General features: G+C 36.9%; 1 protein-coding gene across 2 annotated transcripts; it reads left to right on the top strand.

The window, feature by feature from the left end:
* Positions 1–1,906: 1,906 nt before the first annotated feature.
* On the top strand, positions 1,907–18,284 carry LOC132306744 (uncharacterized). Of its 2 annotated transcripts, none has more exons than XM_059804290.1 (10): positions 1,907–2,261; positions 5,313–5,648; positions 6,009–6,081; positions 6,253–6,365; positions 6,568–6,652; positions 9,832–9,904; positions 11,052–11,107; positions 17,072–17,137; positions 17,441–17,506; positions 17,578–18,284. In XM_059804290.1, exons 1-10 carry the CDS (start codon positions 2,080–2,082, stop codon positions 17,656–17,658), a joined length of 1,131 nt encoding a protein of 376 aa, XP_059660273.1. In that variant the 5' UTR covers positions 1,907–2,079; the 3' UTR covers positions 17,659–18,284. The 2 variants fall into 2 exon arrangements, with proteins under 2 accessions (XP_059660273.1, XP_059660272.1); XM_059804289.1 differs by having other exon boundaries at positions 5,307–5,648.
* The last annotated feature ends 1,007 nt before the right edge of the window (positions 18,285–19,291 follow it).

The following is a 19,291-nucleotide window of genomic DNA, read 5'->3' as shown; positions in this document are numbered from 1 at the left end:
ATTTATTTGGTAATTTACAGCGACGAGTTCTTTACATTTACCCACTCAAAATTTTGGCTTATCATTTTTAAGTTTATTAGTTTTATAAATACTCTTTTGATTTTTTCCCATTCAATGAGACCAAAACCCAATTTTTTTTTTTTTTTTTTTTTTGCTTGAAATCCACAATGAATCCCTAAACTTTTTTGGTTGAGATTACTGTTGAACTCCACTTATTTTGGTGAGCATAGTTGATGTGTTAAACATTGTAGATCTTGAGAAATATTTTAATAAAAGTAAATAAATACGTAGTACAGTCATAATATATTAAATATTATTAAATTATATTTAATCTAATCATTTTACTTTTACTTATTATCATATTAAGTGTGAATAACCATTTTAGTTATCATTCTACATAAAGAGGAAGATTTCTAATTTTTCTAGATAGAAGTGTTTTTACATATTGAGTTTGTGAGCAATAAGACACATATATATTTGAACCTAGTCTTTATGTGGTCATGCATATGGAGAAGACGCCGTTGCAAGCTGATTGGGTTGTATCTTGGAGTTGACTAGTTTTGTCAATACCCTCACGAAGAGAGGACTATCAGCTTTAGGTCAATGTATTTATATATGTCTCAATAATCAGTCCAGCATTTTCTTAATTATTTTATTTTATTATCGCTTTACTTCTTAATTTATATTATTGAGCTAATATTAATATTATATTGCTGAATTATTTATCTTGTTAAATTCATATTCATTGTTATATCCATATTGTTCAAATGATGTATTATTCAGTTTAATAAAGAATTATTCTTTAATTATTCATTGGTGTTATTGTTTATTAGTTTGAATCATTGTGTATGAATGTTGTATTTATATTTTTTCTACAAATATGTGGACTTTTCCACAACACTCTAGACAAGTTTATTGAAGAAATTTGTGTATTCATTATTTTAAGAGAGTGAAAGTTGAAATCGAACTACAGTCCCATTATTTTTGTTCATGTACATTTTTGGTGATGTTTGATAAAATTGAAAATTAAGTATAGACAATTTTAAGAGTTGAATTTATCTTAAAAAAAAAAAAATTAAAGTTGAATTTTAAGTTCTAAAGTTTTTAAGTGGAAATTGATAAGTGATGTCATGTTATATACCATTTTAAGTGGCTCTTACTGTTTTTAGTGATATTTAAATTGTGTTATCAAACACAATTTTTTATTTGAACAGAGAAAATAAGAAGTCAAAAAAACATAAAAAGAAAAAAGAGTGGATGTAATGGCACCATAGAGACCAACCGAGCCTATTTTGAGGAGAAACTCCTACATGATTTGACCAATCAAGTAGTAGTTATGCAATTAAAAAATTTGAGTGAAATTATATTTGTTTGTATGTTGAGTCGTGATTTATTAAAAAAAAAAAAAATTAGACACATTTATCTATATATAGAGTTGTAATTGGTCGGGACGAGAAAGACTTCTCTACACCGATGATACAATCAATTATATCTTACTATATAAGTAAAAGGAATTTACTTTGGTGGATCTTATCACTATGCATTAATATTCAATCCCACGTCATTAATATGTAATTGATTACGTCCAATCTCTCATTCGGTGGTTGTATTCGTGTACAGTGCATCGGACACATCTTATACAACACGTGCGGACAACTACCATGTTCATGGGTGCAGCAAGCACGTACCATATTTTCTCCCTTGTGATCGGTACGTTGTTAAACAGTGGTTGGCCCGAATTTGCGGACCAAACATAACCTCTTACTGGCAATTAACATGGCAAAGAAATATTTGTTTTATATTACAAAGACAGGGGACCCAATCCTCACAATATGGCCCACAATGTATCAACCCAGCCACAGCACACCGAACAGATTACTTGGCATATCCCCACTGATTCTCTCTCCCTAACCATTCATTCATTCATTCAAAGTTCAAACCCAGTCACATGGAACCAAAACCCCCGTCAATTTCTCGCCTCTCTCCTGAACTACCACTGCTCTGCGCCCAATCTCATCACCAACTGTAGTAGAATCAGCATTGTTCAGTTGAGTTAAGTGGGTCTATTAAAGATCGCCAATGTCTGCAGTGGCGGCTCTTACACATGGGCCTTCTTTGCGACCAAGTTTGCCGACTACCCTTTTCTTTAATCGACCAAATTTGAAGCATTCAAGCTGTTTCAGTGCTCGTCGCAGAGTATTGTTCTCGGAGGAAGCGAAGCTTGTAAATGTAACCCGTTTCTTCAAATCCTCGAGTTCCCGGTAACGGATTGTTTATATAGCTTCAATATAATTCAAGCTCGTGTGTGTGTGTGTGTGTGTGTGTATATATATACAAATGTGCATATATAAATATATACCTGTTTATTGCTATTGGTATGTTTTTGACTGATTGTGTTTGTCTCTCTCTTTCGTTCTAAATTTGTGTTTATGCAATCACAGAGTCTTTTTTTTTTTTTTTTTTTTTTTTTTTGTGCTATAATTTTAAGTGGGTTTATTGTCAGTCATTTCGTTGCGAAGAAGCATAATAAGTTGTGAAGCATCAAATATAGATAATAAATTCTTATATGCAAGAGGCTAATGAAGAAGATGATGTAATTAGTTGTTTAATTTGAAGATACCATGGATGGAGCTGTGATTTAGGAGTTGTGCAGTGGGAGGTTTTTAATTTTTTGTTTCCTGAGGTGGGCTACTGTTTTCTTATTAATTTAGGGACTTGACATGAGCTTAGAAATAATATGCTGATGTATTTTGTTGTATATCTCTGAGGAGTTGAAAGGAAAAAGGTATAATTGACAGACTTAACATCTCTATTCTTCATGTAAAATATAACACAAATTCAGAGAATATAAGTCCTGCAATCAAATGATGAATGGTCGCTCGTATTCAGTGATGAAACACAGACAAGGAATTGTTGCCCCGGATGATGTAAATAACTCTGCACTTTCATATCCAGAAAGATGTTTTTGCACAAGAAATTAAACAATTGAATTACATTCACCTTCTTACATTACTCATTGGCCGAGTAAAGCTTCTTAAAGAACACAATCATCTCTTCCATCTTCTAATCACAAAAGAGATCCTCTGGATTTATTTACACAATCCTCCATCCTGGCATCTCTACCTGAAGCTAATATTAAACAGCTAGGAAGTTTCTCCATCTGGACTCTTAGGTCTCCTCAAACCCCTACAGTTTAACATGATAGGAGCATAGTCTTAGATGGGTCAGTAATACTGAATGTTCTTCATATCAAAGTAGTGCTTCCCCCATGGTGTCATGAGAAATCTTCACCTAAGCTGGTCATGATTTAGCACTCGTGATTCTTGTCATTGGGCCACATATGACACCCCCCAGCTAATAATGGAAAATCTAGAAGCTCATTCCTATCAATAAAATGAACTTCTCATACATACATAAATTTTGATACGGCTTTTGTTTTCAGAAAGGATCCTATCATATTAATCACCTCCAATACAACGCCAAATGCAGATCTTGTAAAGTTCTAATCAGGACTGAAGTAGAACACCTAACAGCCTAATCCACCTTATTCACCACTACTAAATCTTCATTCTTCCTGAGAATTCAGTTTGAAACCTCAGTTGATTCATTTCTAATTTCCTCTCATCATCCTAAACCAATTGAACCACTGGCCTATCATTCATGTCTTTATTACTTCGGTTGGAATTTTTTTTTTTGTTAAGTAAAGATTTATAAAGAGCTTGCAAAAGGGGAATACATCCCTCAAAAGATACAAAAGGCCAAATAGGACCTCTAAACCCTCAAAGAACCCAAAAGATCTACAAACTCCTCTATGGATTTTCAAATTTTTCCTAAAACCCAACAAAATAGCGTACTAATAATTGAGAACTTCAACATTCCAATAGGATTCTCCTTCCTTTCAAAGGATCTCCTATTTCTCTCGAGCCAAATACACCACCAAATGCATAAAGGCGTAACCCTCCAGAGTTCACGGCTTGAGCCCCCAATGTACAACCTCTCGAGCCAAATATTACTTCAGTTGGAATTAAAAGTTTCCATAGGATTTGAAACTAATGTTTTCTCTATATTGATTACTGAAGACCACATCTGCCACACCATTATCAAAATATGAGATAGCTGTCTTTGACAAAGAAAATTCTACTTTTTTCACCATTTCTCTCCTTCAAGGTTCCCAAATTTGTCCAGCGAGGAACTAAGATCCAACACATGCCTTTGCCCCCCAACTATTTGATGAACTAACCCATCCTCATTAACGATTTCCTGACTTCTCTAAAGTCTAAACAAAGGTTTGCTGTTATATAAAGGATCTGAAATCATTCACCTCATGCATCACACATCTTTAGCTTATCATCTACCAAAATGTTGTTGGTCTTACATCTTACAACTTGTTTTCTTAGGGACTATTGATCAGCCGCTTGAGTTTTGGTTCTTCTTATCCACAAGTCCATTAACCTTCAACAGCTGGACAGTTAGACAATTATAGTAGTAATTATTCTTCTAGGCCAAGTGAGCCATGGATTGATGACTGGAAACTGTTCTGTAGTTTTATAGGTTGTGTAGTGATTTCTCAGAATCTTCAAATGATAATTTTTATCCACACATATAGAAGCTATATTATTTCTGCATGATTATTGTTTAAAAAGTTTTGTTTCACTTGGTCATAATTGATCAACTGATTTTGTTGTGTTTGAGTAATAGTAGAGAATATGGTAAGAAATTTGGGTGATGCCCTGTTGTGATGTTTGACCTTTGATTAGCCCACATAATATAAATGATAATAATTCAGTTCATATTAAGTATAATAAGTACTTCAAGTTGTGCAGATCCATTCTTGGGAAAATCTGAAGATGGTCGTAACTACTAATTGGAAATGAACTGTGTTTCCTAAAGGAGCAGATCTTGAATCATGTCCTGCTGAGATTATTGCTTTTCCTGTTATTGTTAATTTTCTAGTCCCTATTTACAGTGCTATCTTCTATTCTTCTATTTAATGCTTTAACAATGGATTTATTTGAAAATTAGTCAATATATTAATAATGGATTTCATTTGAAAATTAGTCAATATTTTTACCTTTGTTACGGATTTATTATTGTCAATAGCATTTCTACATCACTTTTAGTGGTGATTGCTCATCTCAAAGGAACATAGTTTCTGATGCATGCTCAAATTTTCATTTAACTCACGTTCGTGTTTCTCATTTGATGTTTTTAGTTCATGCATGTTGATCAATCAATGGGCAATCCTTTGATGTTTACTGCATATTACTTTTGCATAAATATATAATATATTAATTTGGTTGAGATAGGATCAGAAGCTCTCAGCATGAGGATGCAGAATCTTATGAGGCTGCAGGATCTGGAGTTGCTCGAGAGGGACAAGATCAGGTTGTTGGCGAGGTATTAAAAAATCATGAAAGTAAAACTGCTGGTAAAGAAGGTTCATTCCTGGCAAAGTTAGCAATTGCCCTGGGCATAGCTGCAACAGTGACACTAGTATCTGTCAGCCTGAAGCAGCCTGCTCATGGATCATCACTTGGAATTCAGCTTCTGGCTGATGGTTCATCCTCTTCCACTTTAGCTGCATCCTCTTCGGGCTTCACTTTTAAAGCTTTTGGATACAAAGTTGTACTTCCCGCTTATGCCCCAGGGTATATATCTGGTTCTACTCCACACTTGATAGAAATCAGTATTTTGCTTCTGAGTATGCCTATATGCCAAATTGTTTCCATCAATTCATCAAAAAATTACTCTACTTTATATTCGTTAATTCTTTCAAGTATTTTTCCACTTGATTGTCATCTTCTGTTAACGTTATTACAATGATTACACTAGAAATTGTGATTGGGATGGGTTTATTAAATGCATAAAGAATTGAACAATACCCTATCTGTTGGTGCTATGGTTTTATTTCAATGTGTAAGAGATTGGCAAGACTATCTTGCCTCTTAAAGCCTATTCTTTTATGCCATTCCATTTTTTTGATACTTTGCCTAGTTGACTTGTTGCAGATGGATCTACTTTTGGTTACTCATGGCTGCTGGCTGTGGGCTTTTCATTAGTGAAGAGGCTTTAAATATTTGGGTCTGTCCTTTGTACTGGTATTTTTGTTTCACAGACTCGAGCGTTTACCCTTCATTTACCTTACGCCTCTGTAGTTTATTAGACCTTCTGTCTTATACTCTTATATCAAGCGTTTTATGATTCACTTGTTTATTTGAACTTGTAATCCATATTCTAGCTAATTAACTGCAGGTTGGAATCTCCTTAGCACGGTTGTTATCTTTGGATGGGACATGGAAGTCATTTGTTGCATCATTCTCCAGTAATGGTCCGTACATAATATCTACAGTTCTGTGGGTATACTGGTTAGTACAATTCCGTTTCTCTCATTAGTTCTCTATGAGCTATTGTTGCAATTTCAGTTGTCTATATATTATTATATATAGGAGCTCTCTGGCTGTAGCAACATGCTTGAAGCTGTAACACTCTTTTCGGTGGTGCTTCATAATTTTATGTAAAAGTTAGTATTCATTTCCCCTATCATGTGATACTTCCATAACTCTTCAGGGGAGTTTGTATAAGTGATATGGTACCATTTTACCTTGGGAAGCTCTTTAGGCAGTCTGGAGCATCCGATGATGTTTGTTCAAAGGTTTGTTCTACTTACTCATTCTTGACACATGCACACTAATAATCCAGCTAATTTATTTGCACTCAACCTAAGCTTTACAATGTTGAGAATGTTAGACTATCAATTGATTCAATATTTTGAACTGTTGAAGAATGGACCCAACAATGTATATCAAATTCTCTGGCATTTTGCCTCACGATATTTTCTCATATGCAGAGAGGCAAGCAGACAGAACTTAGACACCAATAGAATGGTGAAACAAACTTGAACCCAAGACCTTCCATAACCATGGCTATTATATTATCTTAGACAACCAGTATCTCTAAAGCTTAATGTTCTGTTGCATAAGCATGTTCTGAATCCCACACCAGGTTATTCATTATTGGGCGGTCATGGAGTACTTCTTAAGTAGGTGCAAGGAACCTCAAAAGTGAGTAATCTTTTTGAGTGCCAAAACAATCCGGTGGCAGTGGTATCACGGGCGGAGCCACAAAAATTTTGAAACTTTTTATAGTAGTATGGCCCATCAGTCTTAAATTTGCGTAAGCCCAAACTTGGCTCCCCCAAATATATTAACCCAACCCACTTACATTAAACATTTAGTTAGTTAATATTAGCTGAATCCATTAGAAATAAAATATCAGCCCTTTTGTAATATAATATTAGCACAACCCAATTACATGAAAGTAACATTTAGTTCTTTATTTTAAGCCCAACCCAATCACAACCTCTTGTAATATATATAGTTGCCCAGTATGATACCATATATATATATATAAATATATGTAATATTACCTAAAGCTACATAACAAAGCATAGACTTGGAAAGCACCAAATGGAAAACACGAATGCAAAGATGCAAAAGCTTGTATAGTTGTATCAGCTGTATGAATTATTGCAATGAGAGTTCATTGGTGGGGAAAAGATAAAGATTAAATATGTAAGTTCATTCTCTCTCTTAATCCTCTTTCACCTGTTTCTCATTTTCTTTATTAAAAAATTTCACTAGTTTTTCATTCTTCAAAGCCCTAATACTATTTTTCTTTTTATGATTTTCCAATACTCTTGTCTATATTGAATACACCTATACATAATGACATTTAATACTATATATACAGTATAATACATTTATCCATGTACATTTATACAATATGTATATATTATATACCTTTGTACATTTAATAAATATTTTTTTTTGTGTGTATTTGTGTGCAGTAGGGCTGTAAACGAGCCGAGCCGAGCCGAGCCATAGGCTGTTCGAGCTCGGCTCAACCTTTTTACAAGGTTGTTTGAGCTCGGCTCGGGCTCGAGCCGAGCTTCCATATTACTGTTCGAGCGTGGCTCAACTTTAGAGGAGCAAGCTTGAGCTCGGCTCGCTTAGCTCGTTTATTTTAACGAGCCAAGCTCAAGCTTGTGCTTGTTTTCAAGCTCGAGCTCGATAAGGAGCTCGTTATAAAGCTTGCTATCTATGAGTTAAAGCTGCTCTCTGAATAGAATCATAGATAGAGAAGAACTATACGATATTGTGAAGCATAATCAAACATGGAACTAAGAAATTTTCATTGACAAGTTTTAACAGTGTATAATTACAAAATTTCTTTCACAATAATAAGAAAAACTATCCAAAAAGAAAAATTGCTGCAACTTCAATCTTCTCAAACACCCTTCTGTAATTAGTTAATCCAATCCTTCACCAACAGTCAACAGAGGTGCAGACCTTGCAAATGAACATATTTTTAAAAACAATAAGTTGAAATAGTACTGGTTTAAAACACCCTTCTGTAATACGTTGATATGAGTAAAATTTTAGAAAGAACTAAACCCTAAAAGTAGAGTAAACAATGATAGATAAGAGAGGAAGAGATATAAATCGTAGAATGAGAGATTTAGAGGGAGAAAGGAGAGAGAAATTCACCAGAAGGTCACCCGACTTGTTGCCTGTGGATTCAAGAGACCACAAGCCTTTGAGAATTTGAGAGGAGTGAGAGAGGGAGAGAAAATTAAAGGCAAATTCAGAAGAAGAGAAGTCACTTTGAAATCTGTAGTGTACTTGAGTACACCTTGAAAAGTAGCAAAATGGAAGTCTCTAGAGCCGTATTATTGATCTGTATTATTGAATGTCTGAGGACTGAGGAGTGTGCTTGGGAAGCCAACTCTATATGTAATATATATTATATGTAATACAAGAAATATATATCAGCTCTAACGCTGGATTATTCAGAGACAAAATAATCCAGCTCTAACGAGCTTTGATTACGAGCCTGTTCACGAGCTTAGTTCGCGAACAAACAAGCCGAGCTCATAGCTGTTTGAGATTGGTTTGATTACGAAACAAGCTTAGAAAAACCGTGAGTTTGGTTCGTTTACTAAACAAACGAACACAAGCCGAGCTCGAGCTGTTTGTCGAAAGTTTGGTTCATTTACAGCCCTAGTGTGCAGTGGTTTCAAACTATCGTGCACTCGATTGATGTAACTTTTTCCATCTAATTTTGTAACCAAGTATGCCAAACTTTGGCTAGATATATTTTTGTATACATGTAATAGAGAATGGAATGCTTTTGGTTTTTAAAAAGTCTTGTATTAAATCTTCTCGATAAAATTTATAATAGTTTGCTCCCCCCAAACCATATATCCTGGCTCCACCCCTGGTATCAGAGTCAGTCCATGTGGCTCGAGGGAACTATTATGTGATTCCGTGGAGGCATGGATACCCTTTGCAAGGAGCCAGGAGAAATTATTAGATCGTCCTGGACCATGTGGTCCAATCCAATTAAAACTCTCCAATAAAGAAAAGTGGACCCAAAAGTTTAATAAGATATTATAAAGAAACTTGAACATGGTTTTGATTGGACTAGACCCCCAAGTGGCATATGGTTCAGGACTATCTAATAATTTCTCCTTTGCGAGGGAACTCGAGTCTAGGCTGCGAAGCCTGCCACAGTCTTTTTTTTGAGTCCCAAATCCTGTGTATTGGGAGGTCATAGGGTTCTTAAGTGGGTGCCAGGAGGGTTACAACTGACTAGTCCTTTTGGGTGTGGAACTGGTCTTTTGATATTAAGCTGTTATGAAATGGGCCCAACAACTTATATCAAGCTCTCTAATGGAGAATATATTATTTATGCTTTTATTAAAAGGATATTATGTGTTAATGTATGTATTAATAAGTTTTGAACTATATATAATCCTACTATTGACTGTAGTTAGGGATTGGTAAAGAGAAAGCACTGAGCATTACACGGATTGTGCAAAGATATGGAAATCTCGCAGGTTTCGGTGAGTTTCATGGCCATATTAACTTTTTTGTGCATGTTTTTCATTTCTAAATTCTATATGTGCATGCATAGAACATAGTGTCAGTCAACATATTGTAATGTCTAGCAGTATGTCAATTCCTCCACCAGATTCCTCATCATTTTCTCATAATGTATGGGAGATCAATCTACGGTTTATCAATTATTCAGATGGATGTTTAGCAATTAGATAGGTGACGAAGTTTTGTGGCTGTTGCTTTGTGAAATTTACCCAAAATAATTGGACATTCACATGTAATTGGCTCTTCTTTTTCCATATTAGTTTGCTAAAGATTATTCTAGACCATTTAATATGAAGTTTGAACCCTTTCCTAGATCATCTTCAAAGAATTTCACCATCTAACGGAAGCCATTGACGAAAGCAAACTATGGGACATGGTGTTCTGGAATTAGCTGAATTTTGATAGGTCTCAGTGCTTGGAATGGTGTCAAGACGGCAAAAAATGTCATTGTGCATGTACAAAAGCCTAATTGTTAGTCCCATCATTGAATAAATATACACGATATTTTTTATGTACCGTGGATACATCAGTATTTTCAAGACATTGATATATCCTTGTCTGACAATACAAAAATATCATCATGAAACAACATAATTTCCGATGATTTTTCTTCCATTGCAATTTGCAAAAAAAATTATTGCAATTATGTTTGAGGCTTGAGCAGATGAACCCATCTGTTCTAGTGTTTGTGAAGACACCGTTCAAACTTAGGCGGAGACTTGAACCCATTTGTTTGGTACAACCCCTGTTCCCCAGTAGACTTACCAAATACCAACAGCTAGCTGCCTTTTTCTTCTTTCCCTTTTTACCCCGCTTATTTTTACTCTTTTAGTTAACTCTGCCAAACAAGTTTATTACCTAGATGAGATGCAACTTGGACAAAATGCTCAAGAGAAGATATATTTCTATAGATTCTTTTGTATTATCCATCTATTTCATAACTTGTGTAGCTCCTTTCAATAATTGAGGCATGTATTTATAACAATATATATATATTTCGACATCTTTACAGCTTATTCTGCATTCTTTGAACATGAGTATCCTGTATATGTCTTTCCTGAATCCTCATTATTGTTTATTGATGGTTTTGTATGTGATGACCTGCAGTTGAACGATTTTCCTTCGGAGTGAGAAATCCAACAGCTTTCCTAGCGGGGGTGATGGTTAGTGTTCATCTGTGCTCTACATGTGTTACTTTTCAATCACTTGGCGGTGATTTCAATCACTAATTATCCCTGTAGCTCTAATAGTTGTTCTTACATTCGTTTGCTACTATGTTAACAATGCCATTTGTCTGATATATCTGATCTTGGTCATGTTTGCACCCTATATTTCAGCCAATGACTAGTTGACACATGGCGAGTTTTACATAAGACATGCCATATATCAATTTTGTTTACACCATAATTATTTGCCATTTTCCAATGGAAGGATTGCCTTGGTCGATTCCAATGGAAGGTACTACGACGTTCCAGTGGAAACCACTATCTTCTAAAGACTTTGGCTAAAAACCAATCCAAGGTGGACACGTGGCTTAATAAAAGGGCCACAACTCTAACTATTTGCACCATAATCATCGGTCACTTTCCAATGGAAAGTTGTTATGGCCGATTCCAATGGAAGGGTGATATGCAAACGTGGGTGTAATCATAAAGCAACACTTGGATTCATCTGAGAAAGCCATTTGGTGAAGTAAACACCTTGGGACACGTGGCAGCCAAGGAAGGAAGCGGTTACATGCAAGTGGAAAGTCATGGGACACGTGGCAGCCAAGGAAGGAAGCGGTTACATGCAAGTGAAAAGTCATGGGACACGTGGCAGCCAAGGAAGGAAGCGGTTACATGCGAGTGGAAAGTCACGGGACACGTGGCAGCCAAGGAAGCGAGCGGTTACATGCAAGTGGAAAGTCATGGGACATGCTAACTACCGTTACTAAATTCTATAAATAGGGCATACTATTGTTACTTAGAAGGCCTGTTCAAACACACGACACAATTACAGCAGCATGTCAATACAATCTTTCTTTTCATTGCAATGCACTTTCAACATGTTTAGCTTAAGTTCCGCACTTTATTGCTTTACATTCCAGTATTTTACATTCAAGCCAATTACTTTCATAAGTAGTTCAATCCTCTTTAGCCAAGTAGCAGTCCCCAAGTCCTTTTTCAAAGGCAAAAAGAACCCAGAGGTGTTCATTCCAGACCTTTTCACAATCGCTTGGTCTAGTAATCTTCCATCTGGAATATTGTTTGGATCTTTCTTTGGAACTACATCAGTTCCTGGCACGCCCATCCGGTTCCATCGGAACCAACCATTTTTACAGGCCAAACATATTGGCACGCCCGGTGGGACAACTAGTAAAAGATCTTTCTTATGGCATAGCTAAGCCTTGAACATGAAGAATACTACCAAAAGATGGCCAAAGAACGTGAAGAGTACTATCGAATGAGGGCCAAAGAACGTGACGAGTACTACCTAGAGATGGCCAAAGAACATGAAGAGTGCTACCAAAGGTACCGAAGGATGGAAGAAAAATGTGAGCAATATTCTCGAGAATTCAAGGAAAATCTCCGAGAAAGAAAAAGGTGTCAACAACGCCACGAGCTCGGCAACAACCACCACCTGTGATGTCGACTCCACCAGCAGTGAAGTCGATTCCACCACCAATTCAAGTTCTACTTCAAGTGGAACCTTAAGTGCAGAACCTTCCACCAGCAGTAGCTCAACCACTTTCATCGTAGGTGCAGACTCCATCTGAGGTGCAGAACCCTCCACCAGCAGCAGTCCAGCAACTTTTCAATTTCAGGTCCAACAGAATGTTTCACTTTCAAACATTCAACAACCTACAAACACACCACCAAGGCCACTTATGGCCTTCGCAATGGCATTCGAAACGCAACGCCCTCCATCGAAACCTCCTGACCAAGGAGATAACCAAATTAGACAGAGGAGTATTTCTCTGGCAGACCCAAACCCAATTCCAGTGGTGTTTGGGGGGCATCCAATGGACAACCTACCTAAAGGTTGCCCAGAAAATATAATTTCAGTACCCCAACCTATGGTACTTGATCATAGCCAATTCGCTGAGCCAGCAAGACTGTGGCTTGGCCATGAGGAAGGCCGACAAACATTTTCATAAGAAGCCGTTACCATTTCTTCCATTGCAAGAAGATTTTCCACAGTCAGATTTTCTTTTGGAAACGGCAAAATTTTCTTAATTGTTGTATATTCTTCCATCTGAAGACTTCCATCCGAAGAATATAAATGTCATAGTATTTTTCTTCCAATTTTGGGAAAAAAATGCTAGTACTTTATTTGTCCCAAATTCACATCTTGTGATCTTTTAGGGGCAAAACTTGGCCAATCAACTATGTATTTGGCCAGAAGATGTACAAATTCGTCCTCCTCGTAAACCTCCAAACCTTGGGGGGGCAACAAAATTGGACGTGAGGCTTCAAATCCTTAAGCTTATAACTTTCGTCCTAGTTAATAAGCTGATTAAAGTTTTCGGCCCAATGGTACATTCCAGCTGAAAAGTTTTAGTTGTTCAATTCCTTACCAACAAGAATATCACATGGCAAATTCTCACTCATAGCTAAAATTTGATATGCCTTACAATTCTTCAAAGAATATCAGGCACATCAAATTTGGGGCAATGTTTACACCCTATATTTCAGCCAATGACTAATTAACACATTGCGAGTTTTACATAAGACTTGCCATATATCAATTCCGTTTACACCATAATTTTCAGACACTTTCCAGTGGAAGGATTGCCCTGGTCGACTCCAATGGAACGACGTTCTAGTGGAAATCACTGTCTTCTAAAGACTTTGGCTAAAAACCAATCAAAGGTGGACACGTGGCTTAATAAAAAGGCCACAACTCTAACTATTTGCACCATAATCATCGGTCACTTTCCAATGGAAAGTTGTTATGGCCGATTCCAATGGAAGGGTGATATGCAAACGTGGGTGCAATCATAAAGCAACACGTGGATTCATCTAAGAAATCCATTTGGTGAAGTAACCACCTTGGGACACGTGGCAGCCAAGGAAGCAAGCGGTTACATGCAAGTGGAAAGTCATGGGATACATGGCAGCCAAGGAATCGAGCGGTTACATGCAAGTGGAAAGTCACGGGACCTGGAAGCCAAGGAAGCGAGCGGTTAAATGCAAGTGGAAAGTCATGGGACATGTGGCAGCCAAGAAAGCGAGCGGTTACATGCAAGTGGAAAGTCATGGGACATGTTAACTACCATTACTAAATTCTATAAATAGGGCATGCTATTGTTACTTAGATGGACTGTTCAAACACACAACACAATTACAGCAGCATTTCAATACAATCTTTCTTTTCATTGCAATGCATTTTCAACATGTTTAGCTTAAGTTCCGCACTTTATTGCTTTACATTCCAGTATTTTACATTCATGCCAATTACTTTCATAAGTAGTTCAATCCTCTTTAGCCAAGTAACAATCCCCAAGTCCATTTTGAAAGGCTAAAAGAACCCAGAGGTGTTCATTCTAGACCTCTTCACAATCACCTAGTCTAGCAATCTTCCATCTGGAATATTGTTTGGATCTTTCTTTGAAACTACAGCAGTTCCTGGCACGCCCATCCGGTTTCATCGGAACCGATCATTTTTACAAGCCAATTTGTCTATCATTATGACTACTTTTGACCAAACTGATTTCTATTGATGAATGAGTGAATAATATCGAATATGGATTTATATATATACAGTTTAGGGTAAAGTATAGCGACACCCCTTGAGGTTTGCCAAAAGGACACACAGATGAAACTTAGTTTATTTTGGGACAAAAACACCCCCTTAAGTTTGATACAGTTACCTAAGACAGCCCAATGGTAATGAATTGACATTTTTGCCTTTTGATTTTTATATTGACCTATTTGAATGTTGAAATTACCTTTCTAACCTCTATATTTTTAGATATATATATATATATATATATATATATATATTATATTTATCTCTCAATAATCTGTATATACACATATATATAATCAAAGAAGAGGACGGCGCATCCTTTACCTCGGTGTCTTCTTGACCTCACAACGGAGGAGGAGGACGGTTGTAATGGACACGCCAAAGTTGCACGTCGATAAGAACCCGTCGACGGTTGTGGCCTGTTCCTCGCTAGCGCGTGATTCTTATACAGAGCTTCGACGAGTCCATGGCAAAGAGCTCCACCGACAGTCGTGGCCCACTCCTCGCCAACGCATGATCTTCTACAGAGCTCCAGCTATTCCATGGCAGAGAGATCTACCGATGGTCTCGCTGGGCAGTATTTCACCGGTTCAGTCCATGCTCTCCATTATGCAGAAAAGGTTCTGGTGAAGGGAGCCGACGAGGTGCGGCCACGGGTTTTTATCACAGTCGTCGTTTCTCCCCCGCGGCCAGTATGGGTTGGTTGGAAAGATGGGTTTGATGATGTCGATGGGCGGCAGAGGTGGCGACAATTTTCAAATCTTCAGACGTGCATCCACGCGCCGGCACGCTGCAAACCGCGTGAACTTCACGCGCCGGCACGCTGCAAACCGCGTGAACTTCACGCGCCCACAATCGTCTTCTTCCTTCAGATAGTGTGCCCCTCACGTGCCCAATGCGTTTGCACTGTTATCGGTTATCGGTGAGCCACAATACCCACTGCAGTCGCCGCCAACCACCGCCACACAATACCCACTGTAACCACCGCCACACAATACCCACTGTAACCACCGCCACACCCTCACACCTATACATATATACACCACCACCACCGTAATCACTGGACCACCACCACTCGCTTTCAATACCATCTCCCCTAAAAATTAACACCCAAAAGCCATACCCAGTTTTCTTTCTCTGTTGGTCTCTGCAAGGAAGAAATTTATGTTGGTCTCTGTCGGTGTGTGTGTTTGGGTGTTGTTTGGGGGGGTATATATATAAAGAGAGAAAGAGAGACAGGGTAATTTAGAGAGAGAGGTAAGGGTAATATGTAGATCGCTGCCGGAATCGATGGGGTGGGGATGGTGGTGGTTGTGGGGGCGGGTATGTGTTGGTGGTTGTGGATTTTGGTGTGGTAGCAGTGCCAGAATCTGGTTGTAGGGTTGTAGGATTGATTGGGTGCTGAAGGTAATTTGGTCGTTTAAGTATTTTAATATTTTATAATTAAAATTAATAAATTAGTGAAGTGTAAAATGCACTTTTCACATGTTTTAAGGCTATGTTTAAATGACAAATTTCACAAGGGGGTGTGGTTGTCCACAGATAGCCAAACTTTCATCTGCATGGCCTTACCCCAAACCTTAGGGGGTGTCTTTGTACTTTACCCTACAGTTTAATACATCGAAGCCATTACTTGATGTAATGGTAAAAGCTTGGATTGACAACGTGAGACATTAATAAATAGTGATTCGAGTATGAGGGCAGCTATTTTCTGCAAAATATATTCAAAGGTTGGGTTTTCTCTAGTCTTCCCCTCCAAGCGCTCCATGTAGCTGGGATGCACTGGTAATGGCCTTTTGAGACTACAAAAGAGCTGTGGTAGACCTATACTTGTGTCAACCTCGTCTGAAATATAGATCCCACCTCCCATTTCCAGGGAGATGGTAAACCGTTATCCAATTAGTATGTTAAACATATATATATATATATATATATATTTGGATTATGCATATTGGTTATAAATTATATATATTGATTTTGGCATTTCAAAATCACAGCAGAGCAATTAGGAATATATATATATAGCAGAGCATGCATTAATGTTAGCATCTGCTTGATCCACTTAACTATCTGGTTATATTCTAATTGGGTAGGCACATCCATGAAAGATTATGACAGAGATAAAGCATATCGTGTATTAGTTTGTGTCACTTTTCATATTGTGTTTGCATACACCAATTGAACATTCTTTAGAAATCTGGAATCTGAAAAGGACATGCAAAATTTTTGTATCGTCAAGTGACCTTAACAATTTGCTTTCATCAACGATGGATTTGTGTAATACTAGACCTTTTTCCCTGAGTAATTCTCTGGCACGGCTGTTGAAACCTAACTTTATATCTTGAATAATTATTGGATTGATCATCTCAGCGAATACTTTTATCTGAATGCAGGACATTTCTCCAGATTGTTTCTTTGCCGGTGTCTGTTGTGGTGGCTTACTAACCCTTCCACTCCAGGTTATTTGAGTTCTGCTAGAATAGACTAACACATTTACACACGAAACACATCACCATCACAATGTTTAGTAAGAATTTAAAATTTTGTTTCACATGCATTGAACACAAATCCTTGCAAAATTTAGGATGTCGCCAGATTAAAAATACGAGTAATTGAATATGTAGTCTGATGAATCAAATGGTATTACTGTTTCCAATCATTTCTACAAAGTTCTCCTTTGCTCATTTCTAAACGTGATAGAAATGCTCATCGACCAACTTGCTAGCTGATGTGTTTTTCTTTTCTTTTCTTTCCAAGCTCAGTTGGGGATTGGGTTTTTGTTGAGAGAACGCCCTGTATTCGCATTGGCTACTGTTGCAACAGTAGTGGTACGTAGCTACTCCTTTGCAGCAAGTTCTAACCTTTTACCTAAAGGACTCTAATTTGTATAGTCATGCAGGGAGTTTGGACTGTCTTCCCATATGCAGTGGCTGCTTCAACAGCATTATTCCTATATCTGAGACGCCGCTACTCTAGCTAGTCCTGGCTAGATTTTCTGTACGACACACACAAGTCCTTGAGAATGGAGAAGTTAGAAGCTATCGAAATTCGTACATACAGAGGATTACGAAAATACAGTTAGAAGCTATCGAATTACGGCCTTCTTTTGGGGTTTTACATATGGGAAGCCCTTATAGGAACCTACTTAGAATATACACCAGCGTATAGATAATTCAATACTGCCCTTTTAGTGAGGCAAGTTGCACCTTATCCGTTGCAAATTAAATCTTGTTATTCTTTGTAATAGAGACTCGACTCGAACCCCCTACCCCTCTACGTTTTCACTTTGGAAGGAGAAAAGATACCACTAGGTCATGGGACCTTGGTGAATAGCTATACGTGGTTGCGTAGTTCGGTTTCTCTTTATACTAAGGTATGCGTATACCATAGATACATTTCCAACATTGCCTCCAACAAGGCTTGAACACTCAACCTTCCTGAGAATATACCTGGTTAATGTTCCTAGGTTAATTTTATATGACTAGTTCAACCGTTCTTTATACATTTAATGTCTTGCCTTTCCTCTTTGGTACATTTGTGATGTAATAAATAATGAAAAAAAGTAGATATTTGGAAATTGAAAACAATGTGAGATTCATTTATGCTGTTCTTGACTATAAGATATGTGTTGCATAAAAACACTTTATGGCTGGGTCAACGTGGGCATTAATGATTCGTACAATTTCTCATAAATACCCTTTTAATGTGTGGCATTGAATTCCATCAACTTTGGTTGCTCACATACCTACTATATCAGTTTTCTATCTAAAGCTCGACGGTATTCAATATGGCAAAAAATTGTTCCAAGAAAGTGACTATGAGTGGTTGTTGGTTGAATGTAAATGTAGTGTCCCAACCTACCATTTTATTTGAATTGAAAAAAACAAAAAATGTTGTAGAGGTAGTCAATGGATGCTTTTGTTATTGGAAGTAGCTTTTTTAGATGACTGTTTTGGACACTTTCTTTACATTGGAATATATTTTTTTAATAATGGTGTGAACCACACAACAATATCTATTTCATTCAACTGTGGACAAACGTGTGAAGGATCGTTATTTCGAAAATAATTATCAGGTACTCATAATTTTTTAAGAACTATAAAATACAATTTTAAAGAAAACTGAACTAAACAAATTTTTTTTAAAAAAATTACTATGATTCGTATTGATTGAAATTTCTTAAAAAAAGTTATTTTTTCGTTTTTTTTAGTGCAAGAATATTAGATTAAAAGTTAGAGGTGCGAAGGTTCAAAGTTGGGCTCCCAAAGACAACATAGAGTAATGAGAATATATTTTTTAAATATAAATTCATAAAGAAACTACTAATTCTTAGAACAAAAAGGCTAGAAAAGTTTTAAAAGAAGATGGTAATTTAGAATTCTAGACCTATCAAATTCACCACATTTATGTTGTTGGGAAGTCAAAATGATATTAATTAGAAGGAAGTATAAAATAAATAATAAAAAAATGAAAATAAGATAGAGTCAAGATTGGAAATAAATATATGGTTGAATAAAAAAGGGTGTTTGTGCACTATTTCATTACTTTGAAAGTAGAAAAGGTGAAATGAGAAAGTTTGGCCGTACCCATTCCAAGACCAGAAGAAAATCAGC

This window comes from Cornus florida, unplaced genomic scaffold (genome assembly GCF_030987335.1).
Source record: "Cornus florida cultivar Cherokee Brave unplaced genomic scaffold, ASM3098733v1 CherokeeBrave_3.0.0_Hap2_Chr05, whole genome shotgun sequence".
Lineage (NCBI taxonomy): Eukaryota > Viridiplantae > Streptophyta > Magnoliopsida > Cornales > Cornaceae > Cornus > Cornus florida.
This window is presented reverse-complemented; position numbering and strand designations above follow the sequence as displayed.